Source organism: Cutaneotrichosporon oleaginosum (genome assembly GCF_008065305.1).
Source record: "Cutaneotrichosporon oleaginosum strain ATCC 20508 chromosome Unknown ATCC20508_contig03, whole genome shotgun sequence".
NCBI classification, from domain to species: domain Eukaryota; kingdom Fungi; phylum Basidiomycota; class Tremellomycetes; order Trichosporonales; family Trichosporonaceae; genus Cutaneotrichosporon; species Cutaneotrichosporon oleaginosum.
The window spans coordinates 792,376-816,916 of NW_027072172.1; the positions used below are offsets into that span (position 1 = coordinate 792,376).

The 24,541-nt window shown below is 59.4% G+C and overlaps 10 protein-coding genes across 10 annotated transcripts; 6 read left to right on the plus strand and 4 right to left on the minus strand.

The window, feature by feature from the left end:
- Nucleotides 1–386: 386 nt before the first annotated feature.
- Nucleotides 387–4,683, plus strand: COLE_03495 (uncharacterized protein; the record flags this gene model as incomplete). Its single annotated transcript, XM_018426637.2, has 3 exons — nucleotides 387–486; nucleotides 528–1,502; nucleotides 1,553–4,683. The coding sequence occupies 3 exons, from the start codon at nucleotides 387–389 to the stop codon at nucleotides 4,681–4,683; spliced, it is 4,206 nt and encodes a 1,401-aa protein (XP_018279211.1).
- Nucleotides 4,684–5,394: 711 nt separating this feature from the next.
- On the plus strand, nucleotides 5,395–6,428 carry COLE_03496 (uncharacterized protein; the record flags this gene model as incomplete). Its single annotated transcript, XM_065626289.1, has 3 exons — nucleotides 5,395–5,877; nucleotides 5,919–6,005; nucleotides 6,288–6,428. The coding sequence occupies 3 exons, from the start codon at nucleotides 5,395–5,397 to the stop codon at nucleotides 6,426–6,428; spliced, it is 711 nt and encodes a 236-aa protein (XP_065482370.1).
- A 272-nt stretch (nucleotides 6,429–6,700) lies between these two features.
- COLE_03497 (uncharacterized protein) lies at nucleotides 6,701–7,291 on the minus strand (the record flags this gene model as incomplete). Its single annotated transcript, XM_018427403.2, has 2 exons — nucleotides 6,701–7,131; nucleotides 7,237–7,291. The coding sequence occupies 2 exons, from the start codon at nucleotides 7,289–7,291 to the stop codon at nucleotides 6,701–6,703; spliced, it is 486 nt and encodes a 161-aa protein (XP_018279209.1).
- A 1,935-nt stretch (nucleotides 7,292–9,226) lies between these two features.
- On the plus strand, nucleotides 9,227–10,612 carry COLE_03498 (uncharacterized protein; the record flags this gene model as incomplete). The annotated part of the gene is made up of 2 exons (XM_018425343.1): nucleotides 9,227–9,668; nucleotides 9,840–10,612. The coding sequence occupies 2 exons, from the start codon at nucleotides 9,227–9,229 to the stop codon at nucleotides 10,610–10,612; spliced, it is 1,215 nt and encodes a 404-aa protein (XP_018279208.1).
- A 271-nt stretch (nucleotides 10,613–10,883) lies between these two features.
- Nucleotides 10,884–13,289, minus strand: COLE_03499 (uncharacterized protein; the record flags this gene model as incomplete). The annotated part of the gene is made up of 6 exons (XM_018423042.2): nucleotides 10,884–11,381; nucleotides 11,469–11,724; nucleotides 11,774–12,624; nucleotides 12,786–13,016; nucleotides 13,048–13,099; nucleotides 13,210–13,289. The coding sequence occupies 6 exons, from the start codon at nucleotides 13,287–13,289 to the stop codon at nucleotides 10,884–10,886; spliced, it is 1,968 nt and encodes a 655-aa protein (XP_018279207.1).
- Nucleotides 13,290–15,336: 2,047 nt separating this feature from the next.
- On the minus strand, nucleotides 15,337–17,142 carry COLE_03500 (uncharacterized protein; the record flags this gene model as incomplete). The annotated part of the gene is made up of 6 exons (XM_018424792.1): nucleotides 15,337–15,459; nucleotides 15,644–15,879; nucleotides 16,083–16,449; nucleotides 16,538–16,693; nucleotides 16,795–17,080; nucleotides 17,117–17,142. The coding sequence occupies 6 exons, from the start codon at nucleotides 17,140–17,142 to the stop codon at nucleotides 15,337–15,339; spliced, it is 1,194 nt and encodes a 397-aa protein (XP_018279206.1).
- A 1,679-nt stretch (nucleotides 17,143–18,821) lies between these two features.
- Nucleotides 18,822–21,329, plus strand: COLE_03501 (uncharacterized protein; the record flags this gene model as incomplete). Its single annotated transcript, XM_065626290.1, has 5 exons — nucleotides 18,822–18,867; nucleotides 18,936–19,033; nucleotides 19,228–19,308; nucleotides 19,362–19,524; nucleotides 19,588–21,329. The coding sequence occupies 5 exons, from the start codon at nucleotides 18,822–18,824 to the stop codon at nucleotides 21,327–21,329; spliced, it is 2,130 nt and encodes a 709-aa protein (XP_065482371.1).
- Nucleotides 21,330–21,638: 309 nt separating this feature from the next.
- On the plus strand, nucleotides 21,639–21,959 carry COLE_03502 (uncharacterized protein; the record flags this gene model as incomplete). Its single annotated transcript, XM_018423040.2, has 1 exon — nucleotides 21,639–21,959. One exon carries the CDS (start codon nucleotides 21,639–21,641, stop codon nucleotides 21,957–21,959), a length of 321 nt encoding a protein of 106 aa, XP_018279204.1.
- Nucleotides 21,960–22,753: 794 nt separating this feature from the next.
- Nucleotides 22,754–23,463, plus strand: COLE_03503 (uncharacterized protein; the record flags this gene model as incomplete). Its single annotated transcript, XM_018421344.2, has 2 exons — nucleotides 22,754–22,786; nucleotides 22,825–23,463. The coding sequence occupies 2 exons, from the start codon at nucleotides 22,754–22,756 to the stop codon at nucleotides 23,461–23,463; spliced, it is 672 nt and encodes a 223-aa protein (XP_018279203.1).
- A 91-nt stretch (nucleotides 23,464–23,554) lies between these two features.
- Nucleotides 23,555–24,135, minus strand: COLE_03504 (uncharacterized protein; the record flags this gene model as incomplete). Its single annotated transcript, XM_018423039.2, has 4 exons — nucleotides 23,555–23,710; nucleotides 23,746–23,810; nucleotides 23,868–24,049; nucleotides 24,089–24,135. The coding sequence occupies 4 exons, from the start codon at nucleotides 24,133–24,135 to the stop codon at nucleotides 23,555–23,557; spliced, it is 450 nt and encodes a 149-aa protein (XP_018279202.1).
- Nucleotides 24,136–24,541: the final 406 nt, after the last annotated feature.

Here is a 24,541-nt window from a genome sequence, read left to right on the forward strand (position 1 = left end):
GAGAATGTAATCTGTGAAGACGCACATGACGGGGCAACAGAGCCTCATGTTCGGTTGACCTCCACTCGTTTTGGACGAGGTGGTTTGTCACCGAAATGGAGATGACGCACCTTGTGGCCACGTGGTGCTAAATTACGTGGCCACTGTGTCGCTCGGAGATGGGCGGAATGCCCTTATCAGTCTCGGCATTTGGATTGGTGGAGGCGGAGTCGAGTCAGATTACAACCCAGGGTATACAGCGTGATAAGGGTAATAATACATGAATACGGCCGCACTCCGGTTCAAAGTCGAGTCGCGCGCACCGGTCGCTCCGCTCGGCCATTCAATAAAAGTCGCCAGCGACTACCTCGTTTGTCAACTCTCCCTCCGCATCCACAACAATCACCATGGGAGACCACCCAGACTCCCAGGCCAAGCTCCAAAGATGGGCCAAGCGTCTCGGGACGCTGCCCAGCCTCGCCCTCCCCACCGACTACCCGCGGCCTAGTGAGCATTCAAAGGACCAGCGAAGCCGCAACTAACCCCAGCCCCGGCGCGCTTGGTCGAGTCGGCGCAGACCGTGTCGCTGCCCCCCAGCCTCGCTCCGGCCCTCATGCACCTCACCTACGAGTTCTCCGAGCTCTTCCCCTCCTCGGGCCTTCCTACGCCGTACCACCTTCTCCTCACGGCATTCGTGATTCTCCTGTTCCGCTACACGCCTGACCCGTCCATGGTCATCTGCACGTCGGTGCCGGGAACCAGCACCCCGATCCTCCTTAAGCTCGACATCACGCCTGAGATGACCTTCTTCGACGTGCTGCGTCAAGTTATGGAGCGGGAGGCTGAGGCGGCCGCAGACGTCGTCCCCCTTTCCCAGCTGATTGACCACCTCAAGCCGGAGGGCCCGCTTTACCGCGTCCGCTTCTTTGACTCGACCCAGGTTGAGAGCGACCCCACCGCTGGTCTGTCCACCGACATCACCCTCTTCCTTCTTGCTGAGCACACGGACGTCCAGGCAACCCGCATGGCCATGCCCAAGCTCTATCTCCGCCTCGTGTACAACTCGCTCCTCTTCACTCAGAGTCGCGTACAGAGCACGATCGACTCGCTCCTTCAGCTGCTCAAGTCGGCGTCTAGTAACGATCCCACTCACCCCATCGGCTCGCTGCCGCTCCGCACCGAGTCGCAGGCTGCCGTTCTCCCAGACCCCTCGGCGGACCTTGACTGGTGCGGCTTTGTCGGCGCCATCCCCGACATCTTCTCGGCCAATGCCAAGGCCCATCCTGACCGCACTTGTGTTGTCCAATGCGAGCAGGATGACGACCACAACGACGGGCCCTCGAAGGGAAGAAGGACATTTACCTACCGCCAGATCGACGAGGCGTCCAATGTCCTCGCTCACTCGCTGCTTAAGAACGGCTTGCAGCGTGGTGAGGTCGTCATGGTCTACGCTGCCCGTAGCGTCGAGCTTGTGGTGTGTGTCATGGGTATTCTCAAGGCTGGCGGCGTCTTCTCGGTTGTTGGTGAGTATTCCGCTCGGCGGCAATCTCTTGACGAGCCGGCTAATTTGCAGACCCCGCATACCCACCAAATCGCCAGGTCGTGTACCTGCAGGTCTCGATGCCCCGTGCACTCCTCGTTATCTCGAGTGCCGGTGTGCTCGCGCCCGTTGTCTCGAAGTACATCAAGGAGAACCTTGACCTCCGCGTCCAGATCCCAGCCATCTCGGTGACTGAGAACGGCATCGCTGGCTCGCCGGCTGGCGCCAGCGAGGACATCCTCGCCCAGTACCAGCAGTACGCGCAGACCGCGGCCGGCATTGTTCTTGGTCCCGACTCGAATGCCACTCTGTCGTTCACCTCGGGCTCGACTGGTATTCCCAAGGGAGTCAAGGGACGGCACTACTCGCTCACCCACTTCTTCCCATGGATGGCCAAGACGTTCGGCCTCAGCTCCGAGTCTCGTTACACCATGCTGAGTGGTATTGCGCACGACCCTATTCAGCGTGACATCTTCACGCCGCTCTTCCTCGGCGCGTCGCTGTTTGTCCCCACCGCCGACGACATTGGCACCCCCGGCCGCCTCGCCGAGTGGATGGACGACAACAAGGTCACCGTCACCCACCTCACCCCTGCCATGGGCCAGCTTCTCTCGGCCCAGGCCACGCGCCAGATCCCCTCTCTTGAGAACGCGTTCTTCGTCGGTGACGTTCTTACCAAGCGTGACTGCCACCGTCTTCAGTCGCTTGCCAAGAATGTCTGCATCATCAACATGTACGGCACTACCGAGACGCAGCGCGCTGTCTCTTACTTTGCCATTCCTTCGGTCAATAAGGACATGACGTTCCTCTCGACGCAGAAGGACCTCATTCCCGCCGGCCAGGGCATGATTGACGTGCAGCTGCTCGTCGTTAACCGAACCGACCGCAACATCCCGTGCGCTGTTGGCGAGATGGGCGAGATCTACGTCCGCTCTGGCGGTCTCTCTGAAGGCTACCTTGACCCCGCCGCAACAGCTGAGAAGTTTGTCACCAACTGGTTCACCGAGGGTATGGAGCGCGAGGACACGCTCGTTGAGAGCAACCCTGAGGCTGCGAAGTACTGGTTCGGTGTCCGCGACCGTATGTACCGCTCAGGTGACCTTGGCCGGTACCTGCCCGACGGCAGAGTCGAGTGCACTGGCCGTGCGGACGATCAGATCAAGATCCGTGGATTCCGCATTGAGCTCGGCGAGATCGACACGCACCTGTCGCGTCACCCGCTCGTGCGCGAGAACGTCACCCTCGTTCGTCGTGACAAGGACGAGGAGAAGGTTCTAGTCTCGTATTTCGTGCCCAACGATGTGCCTGAACTCGCGGGCATGGCAAGCGCCAGCGAGGGTGACGGGGACGAGAACGAGGTTGACCTCAAGTCGGAGATGCTTCGCGGTGTGCGCCGCTACCGTCGTCTCATTCGCGACATCCGCGAGCACCTGAAGAAGAAGCTGCCTTCGTACGCAGTTCCAGCAGTCTACTTCCCTCTGCGCAAGCTGCCGCTCAATCCCAACGGCAAGATCGACAAGCCTGCACTTCCCTTCCCGGACACGGCACTTGCCGCCAAGCCCACCCAGACCTCGGCAACAAACCTCACCCCGGTGCAGAAGACTATCCACGACATCTGGCTCAAGCTTCTGCCGTCGCCGCCCTCCTCGATCGGCATTGACGAAAACTTCTTTGACCTTGGAGGCCACTCGATCCTCGCGACTCGTCTCATCTTCGAGCTGCGCAAGACGTTCGTTGTCAACGCCCCGCTTGGCCTCGTGTTCGAGAAGCCGACGATTGAGCTCCAGGCTGCGGCCATCGAGGACCTCTCCTCCGGCGGTGTCACCGTTGCGGAGGAGACGCCAGCGAAGGAGGCTGTGCCTGAGGTTCCCTACGCTGAAGATGTTGCCAAGCTCGCAGCCAAGCTGCCCGCCATGTTTGCGCCCCTCCCGTCCGACTTTTCCACCAAGAAGCTTACCGTGTTCCTCACTGGTGCGACTGGCTTCCTCGGCGCCTTCATTCTGCGTGACTTGCTCTCGCGCCGCACCGCCAAGGTAATCTGCCTTGTACGCGCCAAGACGCCTGAGGAGGGCCTCAAGCGCCTGCGTGACTCGGGTGAGGGCCGTGGCGTGTGGGACGAGAACTGGGTTAAGGAGGGTCGCGTCGAGGCCGTTGTCGGTGACCTTGCGTCCGAGCACTTCGGCCTCAACCAGGCCGACTGGGACCGCGTCGCGGCGGAGGCGGACGCTGTGCTCCACAACGGCGCTGTGGTGCACTGGGTGTACCCCTACGCCAAGATGCGCGACGCCAACGTCATCTCGACACTTACCTGTCTCGAGCTCTGCGCCCAGACTAAGCCCAAGCTGTTCAGCTTCATCTCGTCGACCGCTACGCTCGACAACGAGCGCTTCGTGCAGAAGTCGGATGAGCTTCTTGCCGAGGGCAAGGCTGGTCTGAGCGAGGAGGATGATCTTGAGGACTCGCGTACCGGCCTTGACACTGGTTACGGCCAAAGCAAGTGGGTGGCTGAGAAGCTCATCATGGAGGCCGGCAAGCGTGGCCTTTCTGGCTGGACTCTTCGTCCCGGCTACGTGCTCGGCGACACTACAAGTGCCGTCACAAACACCGACGACTTCCTGTGGCGTATGGTCAAGGGATGTCTCCAGCTCGGCCTTACGCCTGACATCAACAACACGATCAACATGTGCCCCGTGGACCACGTCGCATTGCTGGCCTCGCTCTCAACCCAGTCATCCGAGGGCTTCAAGGTCCTCCACGTCACTGGCCACCCTCGCATGCGCTTCAACGACTTCCTCGGCGCCCTTGCGACATACGGATACCCGGTCAAGCGCATCGAGTACATCCAGTGGCGCACCAAGCTCGAGCAGCATGTTCTCCAAACGCAGGACAATGCCCTCTTCCCTCTCCTCCACTTTGTTCTCGATGACCTCCCCACAAGCACCAAGGCGGTGGAGCTCGACGATGCGAATGCGCAAGCTCTCGCATCGTCGGCCGGCGCGCGCCCCACAGCGGGCATTACCGAGGACCTGTGTGGGCTGTACCTCGCCTGGCTCATCCGCGCGGGGTGGATGGAGGCCCCGCCTTCTGGCCAAGGCAAGCCGCTACCGACACTCCAGGGCGGTGTGTCGCGTGCTATTGGGCGGACGACGGCCGGCGTTGCGTAGGTTGAATAGAAGATAAAACGAGTCACCGCTCGTGTGTTGACATTAGTGGGATGAATGGTTTCAGCTATTGATTCATGAGACCCTTAACGCTAGTAAATCGGTGTTGGCTAGTTGCCCTTAAGCGAGCATAGGCTTCAAAGTTATGGCTAAAGAGAATCACCACTGCGAGCCATGCAGGCTCTTCAGTTGCTAGCTCCGAGCCTGACGCTGTACAAGCCGTTATCACACAGCTGCGGCCTTGAACATTCATGTGGACGCGGGTAGTCACTGCCAAGTGCCGACCGCCTAAGTGCACGTCATATCACCGCCTGCTAAGTCCGGAGACCGACGGCATCACGCAGTATTGCAGCATTCCCAACCATTCTCCATGAGACTTGAGACACGCAGCAGTGGCGGCGAGGGGTGTGGCGCCGCCATGGCGTGTTGTGCGGTTCGAGGCCACTCCTCGATCCCACTTCCCTGGCGCCCAGTTGCGGCCCTGCTCTGTGCGCTTGCGCCCTCGCAGTCGCTGCGTCTCTGGCGGCTCTGTCGCTTCTCGCAACTCATACCCTGCACAAACTGCAGCTGCAAATCGTTCACATGGCCTGCTCTTGCCATTTACTGCCGATGCATCACGGGTAGTAACCACGGTTCAGTGATCGTGGTGGGATGATTGGCCACCTCGCCGAAGGCGTTGGGTAAATAGATGATGAGGCGCGGAGTGTGACGGGGATGAACTGGGGCATGGGGGCGCCGAGGATAGGATGGTATGGAGGAGAGTGGGGGTGGTGGCGCGCGGCATCGCTCAAAGGAGTATTGAAAGTCGAAAGCCGAGATGGACGGTTCAACAGGTCGAACACAACAAGCACAGTGATGACAACGAGCCAGAACGTGGAGCGGCGCCGTGACCATTGTTGCACTGCCCCGCATCACATCAGCCGACCATTGCGTCGAGGAGCAGGGTGTGAGTCCAACTCCGACGTCGTCGGCGGCTGCATTCAATCATCTCATCGCGTCGCATGGCCCTGCATTATCAAGCGTTCAGGCGGCTCTCCAATGTCCACATCGGGCCGCGGCGGAGATGGCTTTCCTTGTCCTGAGCAACAGCTTCATAGGAGCTATTTCGAGTCGACTTCCAGACCAGCCTGGCGTTCTTCCAGGCCTGCCAAAACCATATGTAGATCGGCATCTGTCGAGGCAGAGGAAGCGATGGAGGTGAGCCAAAATGTGTTGTGAGATCAGTGGCGTACTTCACACGTCTGAGGCGAGCGCCTACGTCGCATTGTTCGATGAGAACTCGGGATGAGAAGCTATTGCTATGTGAACAAAGCGTTTACTGGTCGATGCGTGACATGAGCAGCTTCTTGACGGCTTCCCACGGGATCGAGTGGGACGTTGGGAATGTGTGGTGAAGACAAAACGACAGTGGACGACGTGAGACCTTCTGAAAAGGTAGAGGAGTTCCGCGGCAACGTAGTTTCGTGATGGTTTCGAGGCACTATGGGTGGACCTCGCCGCCGCGGGGTGCCACTGTTTGAGATCGACGCTGATCTTCCCGCCACACACACAGCTCAAACCCGAGCATCTCCGCCCTCACTCTCCCACAGACAGCGCCTGCCACTCACTGGGTACACCAGGCCTGTCACCCGGGCCTGGCATGTGCGTGCCGGTATGGTATCGTTGTCAGCGATGGGAAGCGGGCAAAGCTTCGTCTCCAGTTCCATGCTGAAATCAACATCGGGAGCTCCTCCTTCAATGATCAATGATCACGCGACTCTCGCGACGTCCGGTGGCCTCCATCGATGCCAACACGTCTTTGTCAAGATGTTGAGCAACTGTGAGAGGTGGGAGTTCGCAGTGGGGCCTTAATAGTGTGAGATGGTGTGCGGTGATGAGATCGTGGGAGCGCGAGATTGTGCGGAAATCCTGCCTGGAAGAGGCACAACAAAGGCTCTCGGCGTCGAGTCGGGGACGGGCGGCGCCATCGGAGAGCCCCTAGCCATTCTTCGACCAAGGGTTGCCTGCATTGTGGGTTCCTTCAACTAAGCTGTTTGCTTCTCCACGGCTCCCCAGCCCCAGCCCTACCTGTCCGGAGGAACAGCGGGGCCTCGTACGAGAAGTAGCAAAGAGCCCATGGGCTCCCACCGAGCGTCTTTGTTGACGTGAGAGCCACACATAAGAGCGGAAGGCATGCAGGACGCCCAGCGATTACATGCATCCGCCGATACAGCTCAAGTACTGGGAGCGGCGTTGGGTAGCGCGCCACCCACCCGCAGGAGAACAGCGGCGGAGCAGCCGAGACAATGCTCAGTGGTATTTGCCCATTGTCCCTTAGGCGCTGTGGATTTTCTTTTGTTCTCAAGACCAGTTTGGCTCTGCTACCCTGGCCAGTCGATTTGTCGCCATTCCTCCGAGGCGACGTGCGCGCACGCACGGCAGGTGTAGCGAAGGTGTCAGCATCGCAATCGACTGCGGTCAGCTGACAACACCTGCCTGATGCATGTCACAAGAGGTCACTACCGCGTCCCGTCATCGGGGGCGCGGGCGTGTTTGAGCCAGACCACATGAACCCACCTCCGTCTCGGCTGTCGCACCTTTGTCGACCATCTCCACGTCCTCCTGTATGCATGCACCCATCCGCTTAATGGCGGAGCGGCTAAGAGACGGCTGCTCGCTAGCTTGCTCGCTGCCAACAACGCGCTCCCTCGGCTCGTGCTCAGGAGTTGTCAACCCAACTGGGACCGAGAGAAAGCTGGTTGGTCGGATCCAGGTACAATCAGGAGTCGAGCAGATGCTCGAGCAACCTCTGCCTTTTGTTCTCTGGCGCATCTGGCGCACCCGCTCTCCTCTTCGCCTTTATGCCCCCTACCCTGATGACGCCCATGCTGCATGCAGGAATCAATGCGGAGCAGGCGGAGAGGCAGCGCAGCACCTCCGGCAGCGTTATTGCATGCGGCATGGGTAAGAGCATCCGCTGCGCTATGAAGCCACATGATACGCGCAGGACAACAAGACACCAGGAGTAGGGAGAATAGCCAGGTACACCAACGATGTAGGAAGCAAATGGCCGGTGGACGTCGTGCTCGGTCGTGCGGGGTCAAGCGGCGCAGGTGAGTCACTAATCTCAGAGTCAATCAGCAGAAGCCCTGTCGCGCCTGTCGCAGCCTCTTGTTTTCCCCTCTGGCCCTCTGGACTCCATCCGGCCCTCCGGTCGTCCCTTCGAGCCCCTGCGACGCCAACAACCCCCGGGGTCCTCGAGCCCCCATCCCCCAGTTCCAACAATGCCACTGCTGATGCTGCCGTGTTGTGCAGTCTGTGTGGTGTGAGAGCAGTGCGCGAGCAGGTTTTATGAGCAGGCATCCCCGTGCCGTCCTTGTTCTGCTATTATCCTGCCTCAGTCAACGACGACGATCGTTCGCGAGCGCGCCCTCGAGTCCGCCCAAGCTCAAGTCGCCACTAGCCTCAAGTGGCGAGCTGTGCTCGTTGTTCTTGTCGTCGTCTCCTCTTCTCCTCTCTTTCTCCTTTCTCCTTTCTCCTTTCGTCTTTCGCCAACTCTTTCTCACAACTCCTCCCGCTTCAGTCTCTCAAGCAACGACTACTACCGCGTTGCGCCCGGCACCGACGATCATCACATCAGCAGAGCACGCCGAGACCCGTCTTCGGAGTGGACGCGCGGACGTGAACGCGACGACCGAACGCTGGCGTGGAGGAATGGCTAGTGGGGCAGCCTAATAGAGACAGCTGCGTCGACTCCCTCTCCCTTGGCACCCTCGGTACCTACCTAGCTTGCAACCTCCAACCCCCGGTCTTCCGGCCTAACCTCCGGTCCAACCCTCCAAGCCCCCACCCCCCCACCCTGCACCCAATCGATCTCTCGTGCCCCTCCCCCCTCCCCTTTTACGTACCCCACCCAGCAGAGCTGCTGGCCGCTTGCCTGACACCACCCACCCCGGCCTTAGGCCAGTCGAGAGTTCCAGCCTCGAGTCTCTGCTTGCCCGCCGGCCTCTCGCCTGCGTTTCCCCCGATCCCCGCCTAGCCAGCTAGCTTGCGAGCCAGCCAGCCCACATTCATTTCATTGATTGATCGGAAGCTGGACCAAGACATGCTCTGCACCCAGCCATCACCCAACATCTTGAGCGAGCCAGAATACTCGTCGGTCTCACCACCATCCGGTGCTTCACACCAACCCTCTCCCAACCTTGCATCCCCCTCCTCTGACTGCATCCATCGCCAGAATCCGTCACTCATATTTCCCCATCACTTGGACCCCGCCTACGACCCAGACTCGCAGTGGCCCGGGCGCGCGCCCCTCGGCTGCCTCTCCCATTCTGCGCGCCAGCCCGCTCCCGCTTTCCCACCCCGCCGCGCCGTCTCGACCACGAGTTTGACTCCTGCACACACCCCCATCGTCACCCCCGCCCACGTCCACGTCCCACTCTCGGCGACGACATCGTCGTCGTCCAGTACCTCGTCTCGTAGCAGTACCACGACATCCACTTCTACCTCTACCTCGGCGTACTCGTCGGGCTCGAGCTCGAGGAACAATAGCACTCTGCCCTTCGCCATGTCGCGCATTCCACAAGTAGGGCATGCGCCGGTGAGCGCCGCTCTGCAGGCTCAGGCGCTGGAAGCGATGTACGAGCGACCCTCTGAGCGTAATTCATCGGCTTCGCCGCCACCAGAGGGCGCCTCTAACGGGCCGAGCGCGGGCGCTGGGTCGGGCTATGGATCCGCGGGGGCGATGAATAATGGCATCAGCAGTCGGCGAGCAGGCGCTTCGCATCGTCGTCGATCGCACGGGCACGGGCCGATGCGCACGCCGGTCCGTCCGCATACTCCCGGCATGTCCCCGCACGGTGGGCCCACACCACCTGGTCGCAAGATGCCCGGCGCAAATCCTACCCCAGGCATGTTCAACCAACCCACCCGCGCCTTCGTGCTCGAGCGCCTCCACGAGTACGCCCCGGCGGCTCTATCGAATCCACGCACCAGCGACGTACGCATAGGTAAGTGTCTAGCTGTGCAACTTGTTGTGAGAGGGAGAGCGCGAGGTTGAGCACGGTCATTGCATGCTGCAGTGCCGTACGACGGGGCCACCGAAAGGCTCGTTCATGCGAGCGGCGACAACAATGGGTGGCATTTTACGTCCCCTGAAACCGTGGCTGACGCCACAACAGTCGTCCCCAGCAGGCCCAAGAGGCAGGACCAGCCCCCAGATTCGCGGCGCGGCACCCAGCCGCCGACACCAGAGTCGACTTCTGCGTCCGACGCGCAAGGCAGTACGCCCGTCACACCCAGCGGGGTCGCCGCACAGGCCCCCGCAGCAGCGCAGGCGCAGTCCACAATGCCCGTGCGCTTCTACGCGCTACACCGTGACTACCTTGTGCCGCAGAGCGCCTTGTTCCGCAACATCTTGACCGGGGGGTTCAAGGACGGCTCGCCCGAGGCCAAAGGCTGCAAGCTACTGCCCTACACGTCGCTGCACGGCCCGCGGCCCGTGTTTGTGCCACTGCCAGACCCCGAGAGCTTCGACGCACTCGTGCACTGGATGTACTTCGGCGACGTGGCCAAGCTAGAGAGCCAACTCTCGAGCGGCGAGGTCAAATGGCGCGGCCTCATCCGCAACATTCAGTACTTGGGTTGCGACGAGCGCACGCGCGCGGTCGTCGCAAAGTGGTGGCAGCGATGGGCGCAGGCGGACCGACGCATCGGCAGGCCAAAGGACGAGAAGAAGGAGAAGGAGGATGACTCAGATGACGAGCACGCCGAGGGACTGCCCGTGCCGCGGCGGCGAGGGCCGCGGCCCGTCGTCGACGACGATGACGACGGCGAGCGTGAGAGCAGCTACGACAATACCGACGACAAGCTCAGCCCGCCATGGCCCTCCGCCGAGAACCTTAGCTACTCGGTCGACGCGGACGAGATGACCCGCCGCCTTGGTGGGCTTTAGGAGGGACGTATTAGCTTACTGTTGTACACTCAGTACCATATGCACTGCTTGAGTTAGAGCAGGGGCAGCGGAGCGGCGCCGAGCGGCTGGCATTGACTGATGACGACGATCGCCGATCAGTGATGAATCTTGGGCAGAATTCCATCAGTCTCGCCGCAGTCAAATCATATCGCGAACACGCGACTCTCCGGCAAGCACTGAGCAATCTCGGACCCCCTCGTCTTGTCTGTTCGGGAGAGAGAGAACTTTTGCTTCCTACAAAGTACAAACATTACATACCCATGCCCACACCGTCCTGGAGCAAGGCCATAAGGTCGACGTCGCTACCGAGCGGCATCGTATTCTGGCTAAACAGACTGTGGATAAAGTCGTCGAGCGTCGCGTCGCTCGCACTCCAGGGGTGTTCGAGCGTGGTCGGCGAAGGGTTGGGATGGTCGCGCGCGAGAGGCACGGTCCACAATTGCGCGGCGGGGTCAGGCGCATCCGTGCTGCTCTGATACTCTGCGACGAGCTCTTCAAGGATGAGCGCTTTCTGCGCGGCCGCGTGCCATGTCTCGCTGGTCTCACGCAACATCGCCAGCATCTCGTTGCAGTGCGCCAGCGCCGAGGAGGCGTGGGTTGCGTCCGCGGCTTGCGCCGCCGCAAGGAGAAAGGACGTGCCAGCCGTGTATACGGCCTGTGCCATGGTTGGGGGTGTGAAACGCAGCGTATGCTGCGCACGGTGGAGCTGAGCGAGGCGGTGGATCCGGAGCGCCGCGCGGTGACACCTCTATGTTGTCAGCCGATGATTTCCGGAGAACTAGGGCTAGTAGGGGGCAAGAAACCGGGAGGGATGCAGACGCTGGGAGGAGCTCACCGTCATGGCGTATTTCCCGAAGTCGACCTCCTCCTTATCTGTCACAGTGACCTGCGAGAAGGGTTGGAAGAGGAAGATCGCAATCCACGAGCATCCTAAATGGAGAAGGATGATGTGAGGCAGTGCAAGGTCATTCTCGTCTTCGCTCAGCTGCAAGGGTGCGGGTAGACTGTTGAGCCATGCAGTCAGCTCGTCGCTGAACCGCTTGACAGTGCCGTTGTGCACGAGCTCGGACTTCTGATAGCGACCCGTGTAGCTGACGTTAGCACCAGTTGATAAGGTGATGTAAGCAAGCGACTACCCACATGGTCGTAGTAATCTCCGTTGCGATTCGCATCAGCGCCGTTGTGTACACGAAGCATGTGGAGAGATACGTCTTTTGTGGCGGTGCGCGGCTGTCAGGCCACGTCCACTCCCAGTTGTCAGTGACCAGGTCGGCGGACGGGTACGGCACGCTGTGCCACTGGGTCATGAGCGGCGTGCGGCCCATATAGATTGCCCACATCTCTTCTTGGACATAGCACGACCAGTAAGTGACGCAGCGCTGTGTGTTCTGCTCGACCGAAATTTTGCCGCGTTCCACAAGAGGCGTAGTGTCCACGTGCAGGCCGAGCGCGAAACACATTCGGGTAGCCAGCCCGTTGTAGATCCACCCGACGCTATAGTCGCCCACCGTACTTGAGAAGGAGCTCCTGAGCGCCAGGCCTTGCACTGTCGCGAGCGAAGGGTTATTGATCTCGGCGTCCAGCCGCCGATTTGCTTCCTTATGAAACGCACGCCGTGTCGTGACAGCCCGCAAGTACCCTTCGTCCGCGTACGCTAATCCCAGCGAGAGGATGACGTTGTGCAACACCGGACTGTAGTTGGGCGCGAGGAGGGGGATGTCTTCTTCTGGGAGGTCAAGGGCAATCTCCATATCCCGGTAGAAGAGATGGGGTGTTGTCCGCTGGCCGAACGCTGAGAAGTAGCGAAAGAAGCGGTCCACTGCTGTGTCGTGTGCGTCTCGTGTAAGGTAAATTTCAGGTAGAAAGCGGCCCCACCGCTTGTCGTCGCCACGGGCGCTCAAAGGGTTCACAGAGGGTGGGTGTGTGGGTTTGGCGCGGTGGAAAGCGCTAGTGGGGCCGAAGAAGCGCAGTGTGCCATCATCGTCGTGAAGCTGGGATGAGCTATGGCCGACAGCGAAAGGGGTGCGCTGACGACAGGCTGCGAAAGTGTAGTGCGAGGGCCTGCCTCTCCGGCCCACATCATGCGGTTCTTGTCTCTCTCAGACCCTCAAATCCACAGTTCTCTATGTACCGCCCAGGTCGCATGACTCACCACATCTTCAACATCATCCTTATGTCGCGGCGGGGCGAGCTTCTGCGGCATCGGTGACCGTGTACTGCTCTCGATGCTCGGCGGCGCGCGCTGGATCGAAATGAGCTCCAACCTCGTCTTATACTCCTGTACAAGCCCCTCAAGCTCGTCCACCCGCGCTCGCAGTGCGTTCGTTTCACTCCGCGATAATGGCTTGCGCCAGTCGTCCTTGCCCCCCCATACGCACTCGTCCTGCCGTCAGCCTGGCCTTGCAACAACGCACCTTGTACGCGACACATGTCGCACATGGCTGGTTGCCGTCACATTTCTTTTTCCTGCTGTCAGCCTGGGGACCCCGCGACGGAAGAGGGGGCAGTGGTCACTGGGGACAGCGATGTCCTTGCGGAAGTCGGGCGGCTGCCCCATATGGCTGCGGATCACTCACCTCTGTCGACAGTTAACACATGCCTGGCTCACGTTCTGCCGTGAGCGCTTGTGCGCTCGCTCGTCACCCGAGCCCGACATGAGGGATGGTGGACAGTGGAAGGTCAATGAGCGTTGATGTTGTGTTGAGCATTTTGTGGATATGTTCCGCTGGATTCCGACTTCCCCTCCACCGAGTCGGAAGTGGCGTCACGCCTTATCACCGAGAGCTGATCTCTACGCTGGCACACTCGCGCCACTCTCCGCTGCCGGTGTCCACTATGCATCCAAGAGGTTCCATACGGACGGCTTCTGTGTAGCTTACTCGGCTCTGATGCACGTCGGGACGGGAGAATGTAACCGGCTCTGGCGTCCGCTTGCCGAAAGGAGCCGGCTCGGCGACGGAAGCAATTCATTTTCAGAGTGGCACAGCCAACCACCGCTTGCGCTCGGCGTGTCAGTCGTCACTCCTGTGATCACTCGCCTTTTGCCCCTGCCGCTTAGAGTTCCAAAAAGTTCTTGCCCGGGATCGAACCAGGGACCTTGCGATGTACTGGATGCGCATGCGCTCCTTGCAATCGCACGCTCTAGCCACTGAGCTACAAGAACGTTCGAGAATAGCATTTATCAAGTGATTACAAACACAAGCGGCGCTGACGGCCATACGATGAAGGCTGATGATGTCTTGACACCTGTCGCTGCGCTTTTTGTGGAAAACGAACGTCCATGGGGGAAATTGGGCCAGAAGATAGACATCAATTTACTTACGGGCTGGATCGGTTATGCTCACCGGACCAGCTATGTGGCACTGAGCGTAGATCCACCTGTGGAATGTGAGCATGACTTTGCACGGGCAGTTCACTTCCGATTCACACCCGCCATATCCATTCCCGTGCAGCGTCCACCGGACGCCGCGGAGCTGTAACCAGGTTCTAGCCAGCAAAGGGCATATTCTAGCGGGCGCGGGAATCTTGTTATCCGGCTCATCTTACAAGGTAGGAATGGTAGGTGACGCATAATGACCGATACGTGACGACTTTTGCACAGCTGTCGTACCAGTACCTCGCCGCCAGAAACTACACGTCGCGCGGAAATGCTGGCACGCACTCCAGTCAGTAGACAGTCCATGAGAGCATTTGCTTAGCCCAGTGAGCGCAGCAAGGCGACTGATGGAGGGGAGTGTCATGAGATGTATGGTCGTCTGGCTGCCCTCAGCTTATCACATGCAATGCAAGCACTGGCTGCACACAAAACCTTTTTGCCGGATAATAATAATACTGTAGTCGCGCTTGGCCCTGCCCTCCGGTCTCATTTTCGTCTGAACACCGTTCCTTCCGAACTATCGAGTCGATCATAAATCACGGAGGAGCCGCCCGCGGGCACCAGTTCCAAGTCAACGCGCTGCTGGCGACGGTATGTAAGCGCCGCGGCTTTGCCGGTGTTTTGTGTTAATGGTGAGTTATGTGGGCTTGCCATCATGAGTGTCGGGCCGCTCAACCAATACTAGTACGGAGCGTTCGGTGATTCCACTGGGCCAGGGCCCGGAATTGCGGTGCATTGCGCATTGGATGTGATCGATTCCCAACGTGGTTGCGCTGGAACAGTGGGGGGACCGAGCAAGCTCCAGTGCCCCTTGGAATGGGAGATCGGGAGCATTGTCGGAGAGTGCACGCCACCCGATGCGCACTGGAGATGAGAGGCGCGTTCGTTCGCGCCACAAATCGCGCATCATTGCCCGTGCACCGACTACGCCCGCACAGAAGGCATCCGTCGATATCTATCTGGGCAGAATACATCAATATGAGCCAATCTTTTTTTGTGGTGCCAGGAATGTGCGGCTGCAGAGGGGGCGGTGGCGTTGTGTAACATATTCCATGTTAGTTCTCGTGGCACACCGACAACTCCCCGACAGCCCCTCCGTGTCACAAGCTGAATGATTCATCGGTGCCACCTGTGGCTCGCCTGGGCATCTCACCCAGCTGTACCCGGGGAAATATTGCTAGCCGGCGTTTGCTCGGGGAGATGACAGCCAGGTCCCTCGTGCTACACTTCATCAGCTACAACCGGTCCTGGGCCAGGTATTATGGGGCAAACTATAACTCTCGCATTGAACAAATTGAAGGATAATACATGCGTGTATGAGAAGGATCTAAATTTGAGCAATGGGTAATTGCCAGCCAGCATAACCAGGGGGGTACGTGTATGTGGGAACCAGGTCTGCGTTGCAAGTAAGGACAGTGCTGGCGCCGACGTTGGCTTTCTTCCAACCTTTCTATTCGGTAGTGTGCACTGTCCTCTTATCCTCACGGGATCGAGAAGAGCGAGGTAGGGGAGTTGTGCCACTTCGTGTCGGTACGATTTCCTTGTCAAACCACGGCCTCCTTAGCGGTGGGGTATCCTCTACTGACTCGCGGGATTCTTGCCCAGAGTTTTCCGAGCGTGGTTTCATGACATACTCTTCGTAGAAGGCGGTGGGAGGCAGAATCGAACCTCGGCCGGCGGGAGGCGACAAACTGGTCAAAGGGGAGCGCGAACTGCCCTCGCTGACGTCGGGATTCGAGCTTCTCAGAGGCCAAGTTGAACGCTCCGTAGGAGTTGTTGACCGCGACTGAGGGACAGAAGGCCAGTTTGACGGACGATGACGAGGCAGAGGCGGTGAGTCGCAAGAGACGGGGCGGTCGCGACGGTAAGCCTGAGCGTAGTTCATAGGAGGCACTGTTGTCGTATGCTCGACTGAAGAAGAATACCGGGATGGATTGGGGTGAGTGGATGGGGGGTAGGAGGGGTATGAGCAATTGTCGCTCGGCCGCCAAGGCCTGTGACACCGGGGCTCAGGCCGAGCAACTAGCGGCGGCGGGCCCAAAGACAGCTTTGTCGAATTTGCGTGCCGCTCACCAGCGGGGAGTCTCGAACGTTGGGAGTGGGAAATGTCGATGTGTGAACGCTCGGATGGGAAGTAGTGGTAGGAAGTGTCGTCAGAAAAGTGACGAGGCCCAGGATGTTGATGATAGGCTGCTGGACCTCGTTCCGTGTGCTGAATTTGGGAGGGGTGTGGGGTGCTACTGTCTTCCAAGCCGACAAGGTCAGCACGGTTGTATAACTGCGGGAGCGATCGTGACTGAAACGGTGTTGAATGGGACTGGTAGTCGTGAGAAGGGGTGTGGGACAATGCTGAGTCGCCCAACAACGAGGAGGGGAGAGGCCCAGAGTGAGGGAAGCGAGAGCGATGCCGCTTCACCCTCCGCTTCGCGTTTCCCACCTCCTGGCATCAGCTACCAGCCCTCACAAAACCAGGCTTCACAGGTGGCTGGAGAGGAGGGCGATGGGGACAAATAGTGTACAACACGCACCTTTGCTAGGAGCTCAGCCTCCTTGAGGAGCTCAAGGACTGTTGACCAGGGCGGGCCGTCACCGCCAATTCCGCAGGGCGCTATCACTCGATAAGTGTGCTTAACGGTTTGCCACAGCTGAAAACGAATTGAAAATAGATCCTCATCGGTCTCGTTCTGTTGTTGTCAGCAGGCAAAAGACGAGGACAGGGAGAGAGTGGGGAACAGACCAGAGCCTTATTCGCAACAACCCTGCTAATGAGCACGGTCCCACTCACCGTCTGGAACACCTCTGCGAGCTGGTACAGATCCTGCAACTCAGAGAAGGGTGCGCCTCCTTCTCCCAACTTGCGCGCGACGCGTCGGATGTCGCGAATAAATCGGGTTACCAAGTCGAGCTTGTCTTCCTGGCTTGCTGGGGAATCCATGTGAGTGAGCGACGTGGACAGTGCAACGTCAAAGTAATTCGCGGGGCAACGGTAGGTGCGAGCGCGAGTGTGTCGGGTGCTCAGAGTGGGTGAACGATGCGGATGCGGACCCTCTCCTCGCCGATAACACGTCGTGCTGGCCAAGTTGCCCGACCGAATGTACGTGACTTACCTTGCGGCCATGCCCCGACATATCATGAAGCTACATTCCTTCGCCACCGCCACCGCCACCAGCCATGCCCGCGGGCGCGACTGCCGATGGACCCGTTGCCACCCCCGCCCGTACTAGACACATGGGTAACAGTCGGGCCGTCCGGCGCCCTCTCAGCCGTCGTTCCGCACGGTTTTACATGGTCGAATGTGCTTTATTCCGGCCCTGGGCTGATGGGGGAAGGGCTCAAGCCAAGGAATGACGGTATTAGTTCTTTTGAGGGAGTGATGGAAGAGGAGCCGACAGCGACTGGTCAGTCCGCAGCATTCTGTGCAGACTTTATGAAGTAATCTATCTCCAGCCTCGCACACTTTCATACCCAGGGATTTACGGGGAGTATCCATGTCAGGCGAAAGAAGCGAAACAAGGAACCGACGTAGACAGCTGCTCCAAGTATGGGCAAGGTTAATTTTTTGCATCAAGGATGGCCATGACGGATGACAGGACATCCAACGTGAAGAGTTCTCTCAATGAGGGAGCCCCTTGACGTTTCGACGGCCAAGTATCAACCTCCTGAAGCTCTCTTTGGCACGCACCAGCACGAATATGGCGGGTCAGGGCTGTTGTGAGTACTGAACATGCGTTGCCCGATATTCAGCAACTGAGCTCCGCACTTGAGAGTGATGAGCCGGAGACAGAGCGGCACAATTGCTGCTATTGCTGGAGGCCAAGTCATATCCTGCCAAGTCCGGCAGAGGCGAGGTGGGGTTCCAGAATGTGGCGTCGCCCACTGCGGAAGTCTTCAGAGTGAGGCCCGGTTCAGTGAGTTGCCCTTGTGGCCTTGTAGCGGGGCCCAGTGGTCCATCAACTACAAGGAGAGGATCCCAGGAACAAGGATCGAAATGCAATCATGAAGCAGCAACACACGGCAAGAAAGAGATGGAAGGTGTGGAACAAGAGCAAAAGAAAGGGCAATGCTCGCACGCTGAGTCGAACAGCGGTTATGTCGGATGCTGTAAAACCACAACGACATGTGATAACCACCTACACTATACGAGCTGGAAACCCTGAAACTTTGACAAGGCTGAGCGTTTACTTGAACGTTCAGAGGTTGGTGCTCGCTGGTCCCCTGTCTTTTCTTCAGCTCTTCCATAACCCAGAGTAGATGCTTCTCGGTTCGTTTGGTATCTTAGAGAGCGCAATTGACTGCTTAGAGAACACCCATTGCCATCCGCCACGCCCGCCACGCTCAAGGGGGTGCATGCGGAATCCGGATATGGGAATACGCGAACCCGCACCGCATGAGGTTTCCCACGGCCGCTTTTGGTCTCACGTTGACCCACTCCTGGTCCACGACCCGGCGGCACGGGGACACGAGGCCGCGTATCTCGAGCAATCGGGCCCTGGCGCACGCTGGTGCTCCATCTGTCCGGCCGGCGATGAGGTCACACCACTCCCGAAGAGCGCGGAGCCGAGCCTGCTACCAATTGAGATTCGCCTCCACTCCGTCCGAGCACCAAGCAGAGCGACAAGGCACAGCTTGGTGGACATCGAACCAAAACGCTGCAACCGCGTTCTACGCCTGTCGAACCAACTCTTTCTTCCCGGCTATCTGACACGTACCAGCCCGGCGCGCTCTTGTTACCGTTCTATCCTCTTATAGCCTTGCAACTTACTCTTCACGCCTTCGACTCGTACGCCTTAGACCACCTAGAACATAGACAAGATGGCGTTCCCTAGGCCCAAGCCTACTACGGTTCGTTTGCTAAACGGATAGGAGCTAACGGCAGATGGAGACTCTCGCGGTTGTGAGCCGCCAACACTGACGGTGCTAACGAACAGGAGCGCGCCGACCCCCCCTTCAATGTTCGCAAGATGGCTGTTGCCCTGCACGGCTCAGAGGAGGCGCTCCAGCTGAAGGAGAAGTTCATGGCCGAGGTGAGTGAGCTCGCAGGACGGGCTTGGTGGTGGCGCGGACGTCGACGTTGTTAGCAGTGGCGAACGGTCGTCTGACCAGGTGGTTGTCTGTTACGGCCAACGATGCCCCCCGCCACTGGTTTGCCTTGGGCAAACCCTTACATCTATTGAGACGAGCTTGCACCACCCTCGTCGGGAACTGTAACTGACCGTAGATCGCGAGAAACCCCGCGTTCAAGAACAACGATATCCATGACATCTCGAAGGACGAGATCCGTGAGCGGACGATGGAGAAGGTGAGTGGCCGGCTCTCAACAGTCAGGACATTCGGAGTCTGTGCTAACGCAAGTTTGGCGCCATGGTCGAGTTTGTAACGTCCGAGAGCATCGAGGTCTTTACTCAGCGCATGGCGCTCGTCGGCATCGCCGATCCTGCTTTCTGGACGCGCTTTGGCGTGCATTATGGCCTCTTCCTTGGCGCACTGCGTAGTGGCGCCACTTCCAACCAGATGAGTGAGTGATCGGCGGATCGACGAGGCACGATCGACCTTTACATTATATCCGGCTAACGCACAGGCTACTGGGTCGAGAAAGGCGTGCTCGGCCTCAACGGTGTGATCGGCTGCTTTGCCATGACTGAGCTGGGCCACGGCTCGAACGTGGCCGGCCTCGAGACTACCGCAACCTTTGACAGCGAGAGCGACACCTTTATCATCAACACTCCTCACCTTCGCGCCACCAAGTGGTGGATCGGCGGTGCCGCCAGTTCGGCCACCCACGCAGCTGTCTTCGCCCGTCTGATCGTTGACGGCAAGGACCACGGCGTGCAGACGTTCATCACCCAGCTCCGAGACACCAAGACATTCCACACAATGCCAGGCATCACCATCGGCGATATTGGCAAGAAGATGGGCCGCGACGGCATCGACAACGGCTACATCCAGTTCACTTTCGTCCGCGTGCCACGTGCGCACATGCTCATGAAGAACACGCAAGTGTCGCGCGACGGCACGGTAACCAAGCCGCCCCTCGCGCAGCTCGCGTACGGAGCCCTCCTCGGTGGTCGTACCTCGATGGTCGCGGACTCATCCAACTCTGCCAAGAAGGCGCTCACCATTGCGGTGCGCTACGCTGCGATGCGCCGCCAGTTCTCGTCCGGTGGCAACAAGCTCGAGACTCAGATCCTCGACTACCCTATTCACCAGCGTCGCCTCATGCCCCTCGTCGCACAGGCCGTCGCTATTGGCTTCACCGCCACCAAGCTCCAGGAGATGTACGAAGACATGACGCAGTCGCTCGACCGCCTCAAGCCCACCGACCCGAACCTCATGGAGACGCTCGCAAAGCTCAAAGAGACGCATGCGACGTCGGCAGGTCTCAAGGCGTTCTGCACCTGGTCGACGCTGGACACGATTGAGAAGTGCCGCCAGTCGTGCGGTGGCCACGGCTACTCTTCTTACTCGAACCTCCCTGCTCAGTACAACGACTTTGCTGTGCAGTGCACGTGGGAGGGCGACAACACCATCCTGGCACTGCAGGCTGGCCGTGCTCTCGTGTCCTCGTACATTGGCGCGACGCAGGGCGCCAAGCTACCCTCTGGTGTTGCGTACCTGTGCAACGAGGCCAACCTCACTGCCAAGTCGGATGGCTCGCTTTCGCTCGACGACATGGAGCGCGGGTGGGACTGTGTCGCGGCCAATGCGGCCAAGAAGGCTGCTTACGAGTACGCTGGCTTCCGGAAGCAGGGCAAGAACAAGGATGAGGCATATGAGCTTTGCTCGCAGTCGCGCTTCATTGCCGCCAAGCTCCACACCACTGGCTACATCTTCAAAATGTTCAAGGCTGCGCTCGGTGACCTGCCTGATAGTTCCGAGAAGGCCACGCTCACTACGGTCGCTAAGTTGTACGGCGTGTGGCAGGTAGAGCAGAACGAGGGTGTTTTCCTCAAGTACGGCTTCCTTCAGCCTGAGCACACGGACGAGGTGCAGCGGCAGGTCGACGCATTCTGCGCCGAGGTGCGCAAGTACGCCGTGCCGCTTATCGACTCGTTCGCCCTCTCCGACCACATCATCAACTCGCCCCTCGGCAAGTGGGATGGCTCAGTCTACGAGTCGTACTTTGAGCAGGTGCGCGCGCAGAACCCGCTCCCGAAGGAGCACCCGTACTTTGCACGCCTCATCAAGCCGCTTCTGGAGCGCGAGCCGTTCGCGCATGAGGATGTTGAAGGCGAGATGGACCTCGACAACGAACTCCAGGAGATGCAGGCCAGGATGGCCAAGCGCAAGAGCAAGAAGCCCACCGCCCAGAAGCAGGAGTAGTGTATCACCACTGTAAATGTTAAAATGTAGACTCGTGCTCGGCAAGCTTAAGGTTGCGACAGTGTGATCTTGCGGCAACGGGTTGCACCTCCCGCGGTATGCCTGGTGAGCAAAACGCTAGGTGTGAGCGTCAACTCTGCCAGTGCCAGCACCGCAGACAAGATTTAATCTCAGCGCCGCATCGTCATGCTTCCCGCCTGTGCTCCCGCTCACTCGCTACACAGCGGGAGAGCAATACAACACCGTATCTCGGTGACTCTGTCGCCTCATAAGGCAGTAGCATCGCGGCTCATGCTCTCAATGCCCACAATGCCATCCTCCGCCCGCGCGTCCTCCTCTGCTGTCCTCGCTCTAGGTGGCTCACTTGTGGCATCGGCTCTGCTGGCTGCCGGCTACCAGGCAGCCTGCATTGGCGGCGTCGCGTGCGTGCACAGCAAGTGGCTCTTTCTCCCGATAGTCCCGCTGGCAACCATTGCGCACCTCATGTCATGCGCGGCCGTCGCGGCAGACCGCGCCACTTTCAAACGCAAGTGGTACCCGCGAGCATCGGTACGTCGTGTAGCGAAGGCGCTGATTTCAGGCTGCAGCGCTGTCCTTGGCTATACTTGCGTTCATCGTGTCTTTCACTGAGTGGACCAAGGTCGACCTACAGCCAGCATTAGCACAGCGGACCGGATATGGGGTCATGCTTATCGGGCAAGGAGCATGGGTTTCGTTCCTCACGTAAGTCCGCGGACCCGGAATGGGGTCCGTGAAAGATGCCACTGGAGGCTGTCGTCATTCCCTCGGTCACTGCACGGGGTGACAGAGCACGCTGATCCCAGGTTTCTGCTTGGAGACGCTGTACCCAGCGAAGGGAAGTATACGCTGCCCTTGCGTGCGAAGAGGGACATGCGGCCTAGGTCATGGGGTCGGTGGGGCAGTTTTCAGTGGAATTAGGTGGAGGTAGATTCAGTACTCTTCATAGTGGCACACACGCAGATCATGATGCCCATCACTCAACTGATCAGATACAGGATGCACGGGCGTCAGCGTCGCGACTGACCTCGTATGCATGTTTGACTCCAGACAGTGTCAGAAGCGTCTGTCGTTCATACCAGTGAGTGCTGGAAACTTGCTTGCGGAGGGGCACGTGGCTAGACCGAGGTGCTGACCAATATCTGCCTGGGGTGCGTCGGTGCTGAGCAACGGTTCCGCGCTTGACATACACTTTGTTTACGTTCCTCGGTGGTTCCTTGCGCCGTCATGTATCCATTACCACATCACGTAGGGACCAGCTCCGAACACCAGATGCAGATCGGTTCACATATAACGGCGTCGGCAACGCTTGGAGTGTCTCACAACATTTCATGTTCCCCCAACTCCCCCGCCAGCTCTCGCTCATCGCACCGCAACTTCTCCTCCTTTCCCGCAATTTCACCGCCATGGCCCCGAAGACCATCACTGTGGACATCACGGTGAGTTCCCAACCACTTGCGACTCGTGCTGACCCCAGTCCGACACCGTCTGCCCCTTCTGCATTCTGGGCATCTCGCAGCTCAAGCAGGGCGTGGAGGCGTACAACGCCGAGAACCCGACAGCGCCCGTGACGATTCACCACAAGCTACACCCATACCAGCTGCGCTCTGAGATGGCGTACGAGCCCGTGGCGCGCAACGCCGACATGGACGCGCGCTACGGCTCGGGCGGCCGCGGGCCGGTAATCCGCGCCAACCTTGCGCAGCAGTTCGCCGACGCCGGGCTCAAGTACGCGCCCGATACGTTGCTCGCCAACACGCACCGCGCCCACCGCCTCGAGATGCTCGCCCGCGAAAAGGGCGATGAGGTATCGTGGGACGTTGGAATGGACCTTATGCGCGCGTACCAGATCGACGGGCAGGCGCCGTCCGACCCCGCCCTGCTCGCAAAGGTTGGCGTCAAGCATGGGTTGTTCTCGTCCCAGGAAGAGGGCGAGAAGTGGGTCCTCTCCAACGCACTTGACAAGGAGACCAAGGCTGCGTACGCCGAGGGCCGTGGGAAGGGCATCAACGGCGTTCCCAACTTCATCTTCCAGGACAAGTACCAGACTTCAGGCGCCATTGGCAAGGACGGGTTCAAGTCTGTTATTGCTCAGATCGTCGCCAAGGACGCCTAATTCAGCCCGCCCTGTAGCCATAGCATAGTTGCAATGTGACATTAGCTCCACCGTTAAAGAATCTGGGAGTAGCCTATATTAACAGGCGAGTTTAGCTGAGAAGCCACGCCGTGATAGCCCCTACCCCCCCTCCAACACCGCATAGGTCGCCTGCCCCACCGTTGATGCCCTCTATCGGCCACTTGGCGCCTGCGCGAAGTGCATAAAGCGCAAAAACGCAACCCCCGCCGACCAGCGCTCCAAATCGCTGTCGTCAGTTTGTCAAAAGCATCGAGTACTAACAGCAACAGTCACTGCGCGACGGCCGGAGGCGGCGAGCGCGGCCAGTGCGACCTCGGCGACTGCCGCTGCAATTAGCGATTTGTCCTCGGCCGGAGCGATGTTGTAGTTCAAGGGCAACTCACCTATCGGCAGCAGCATCAGATACCGCTGGCTGCCATCTAACAACGGCGAGCGATATGGCCACAGACGGGTGCATCCTTCAGGCGTGCAGAAGCCGAAGACGCCGAAGCGGACCCACGTGTCTCCGGACACGAGGGTGAGGAGCGCCAGAGGCGTGTGCGGCGCCGACAGGGATGCGGCGGTGCTGTTGTCAGTCGGTTCGCCGGAAACGGGTCAAACGCACAGGAGGATGGCGCTCAGCGCCGCCGCCATCAGTGCTGGAGTGAGCATGGCGAGTGTGGAATGCCAAGATTGTGACGTCTTCAGGCTCATCTTCAGGCCCCAGATCCCGCGAACGCCGCGCCTGTTTTGCTTTCCTTGGCCCTTGTTCTCAGGTGTTGGCGTTCCGTTCTCGTCGTTATAGGCCCCCACAGTCAAGGCTCGAGCGAGACAGGAGCTCTTCCAAACAAGAGAACAAGCTATGCAAGCTAAAACCACCACTTGTGATCAGCTGACCTCCTGCTATCTTTTCTCAGGGCCGAGCGCTATCTCCATCGGAGCATCGGAGCGATGCCGCGATACCGCCCATTTGCAGGCAGGGCAGCCGGTGACCCGACGCCGATCCAGTGTGGCGTTGCCAAGAGCCGCATCGCACAGCATGCTTTGGCCGTGTGCCAGCAGAAGCGCGGGTCCGAGC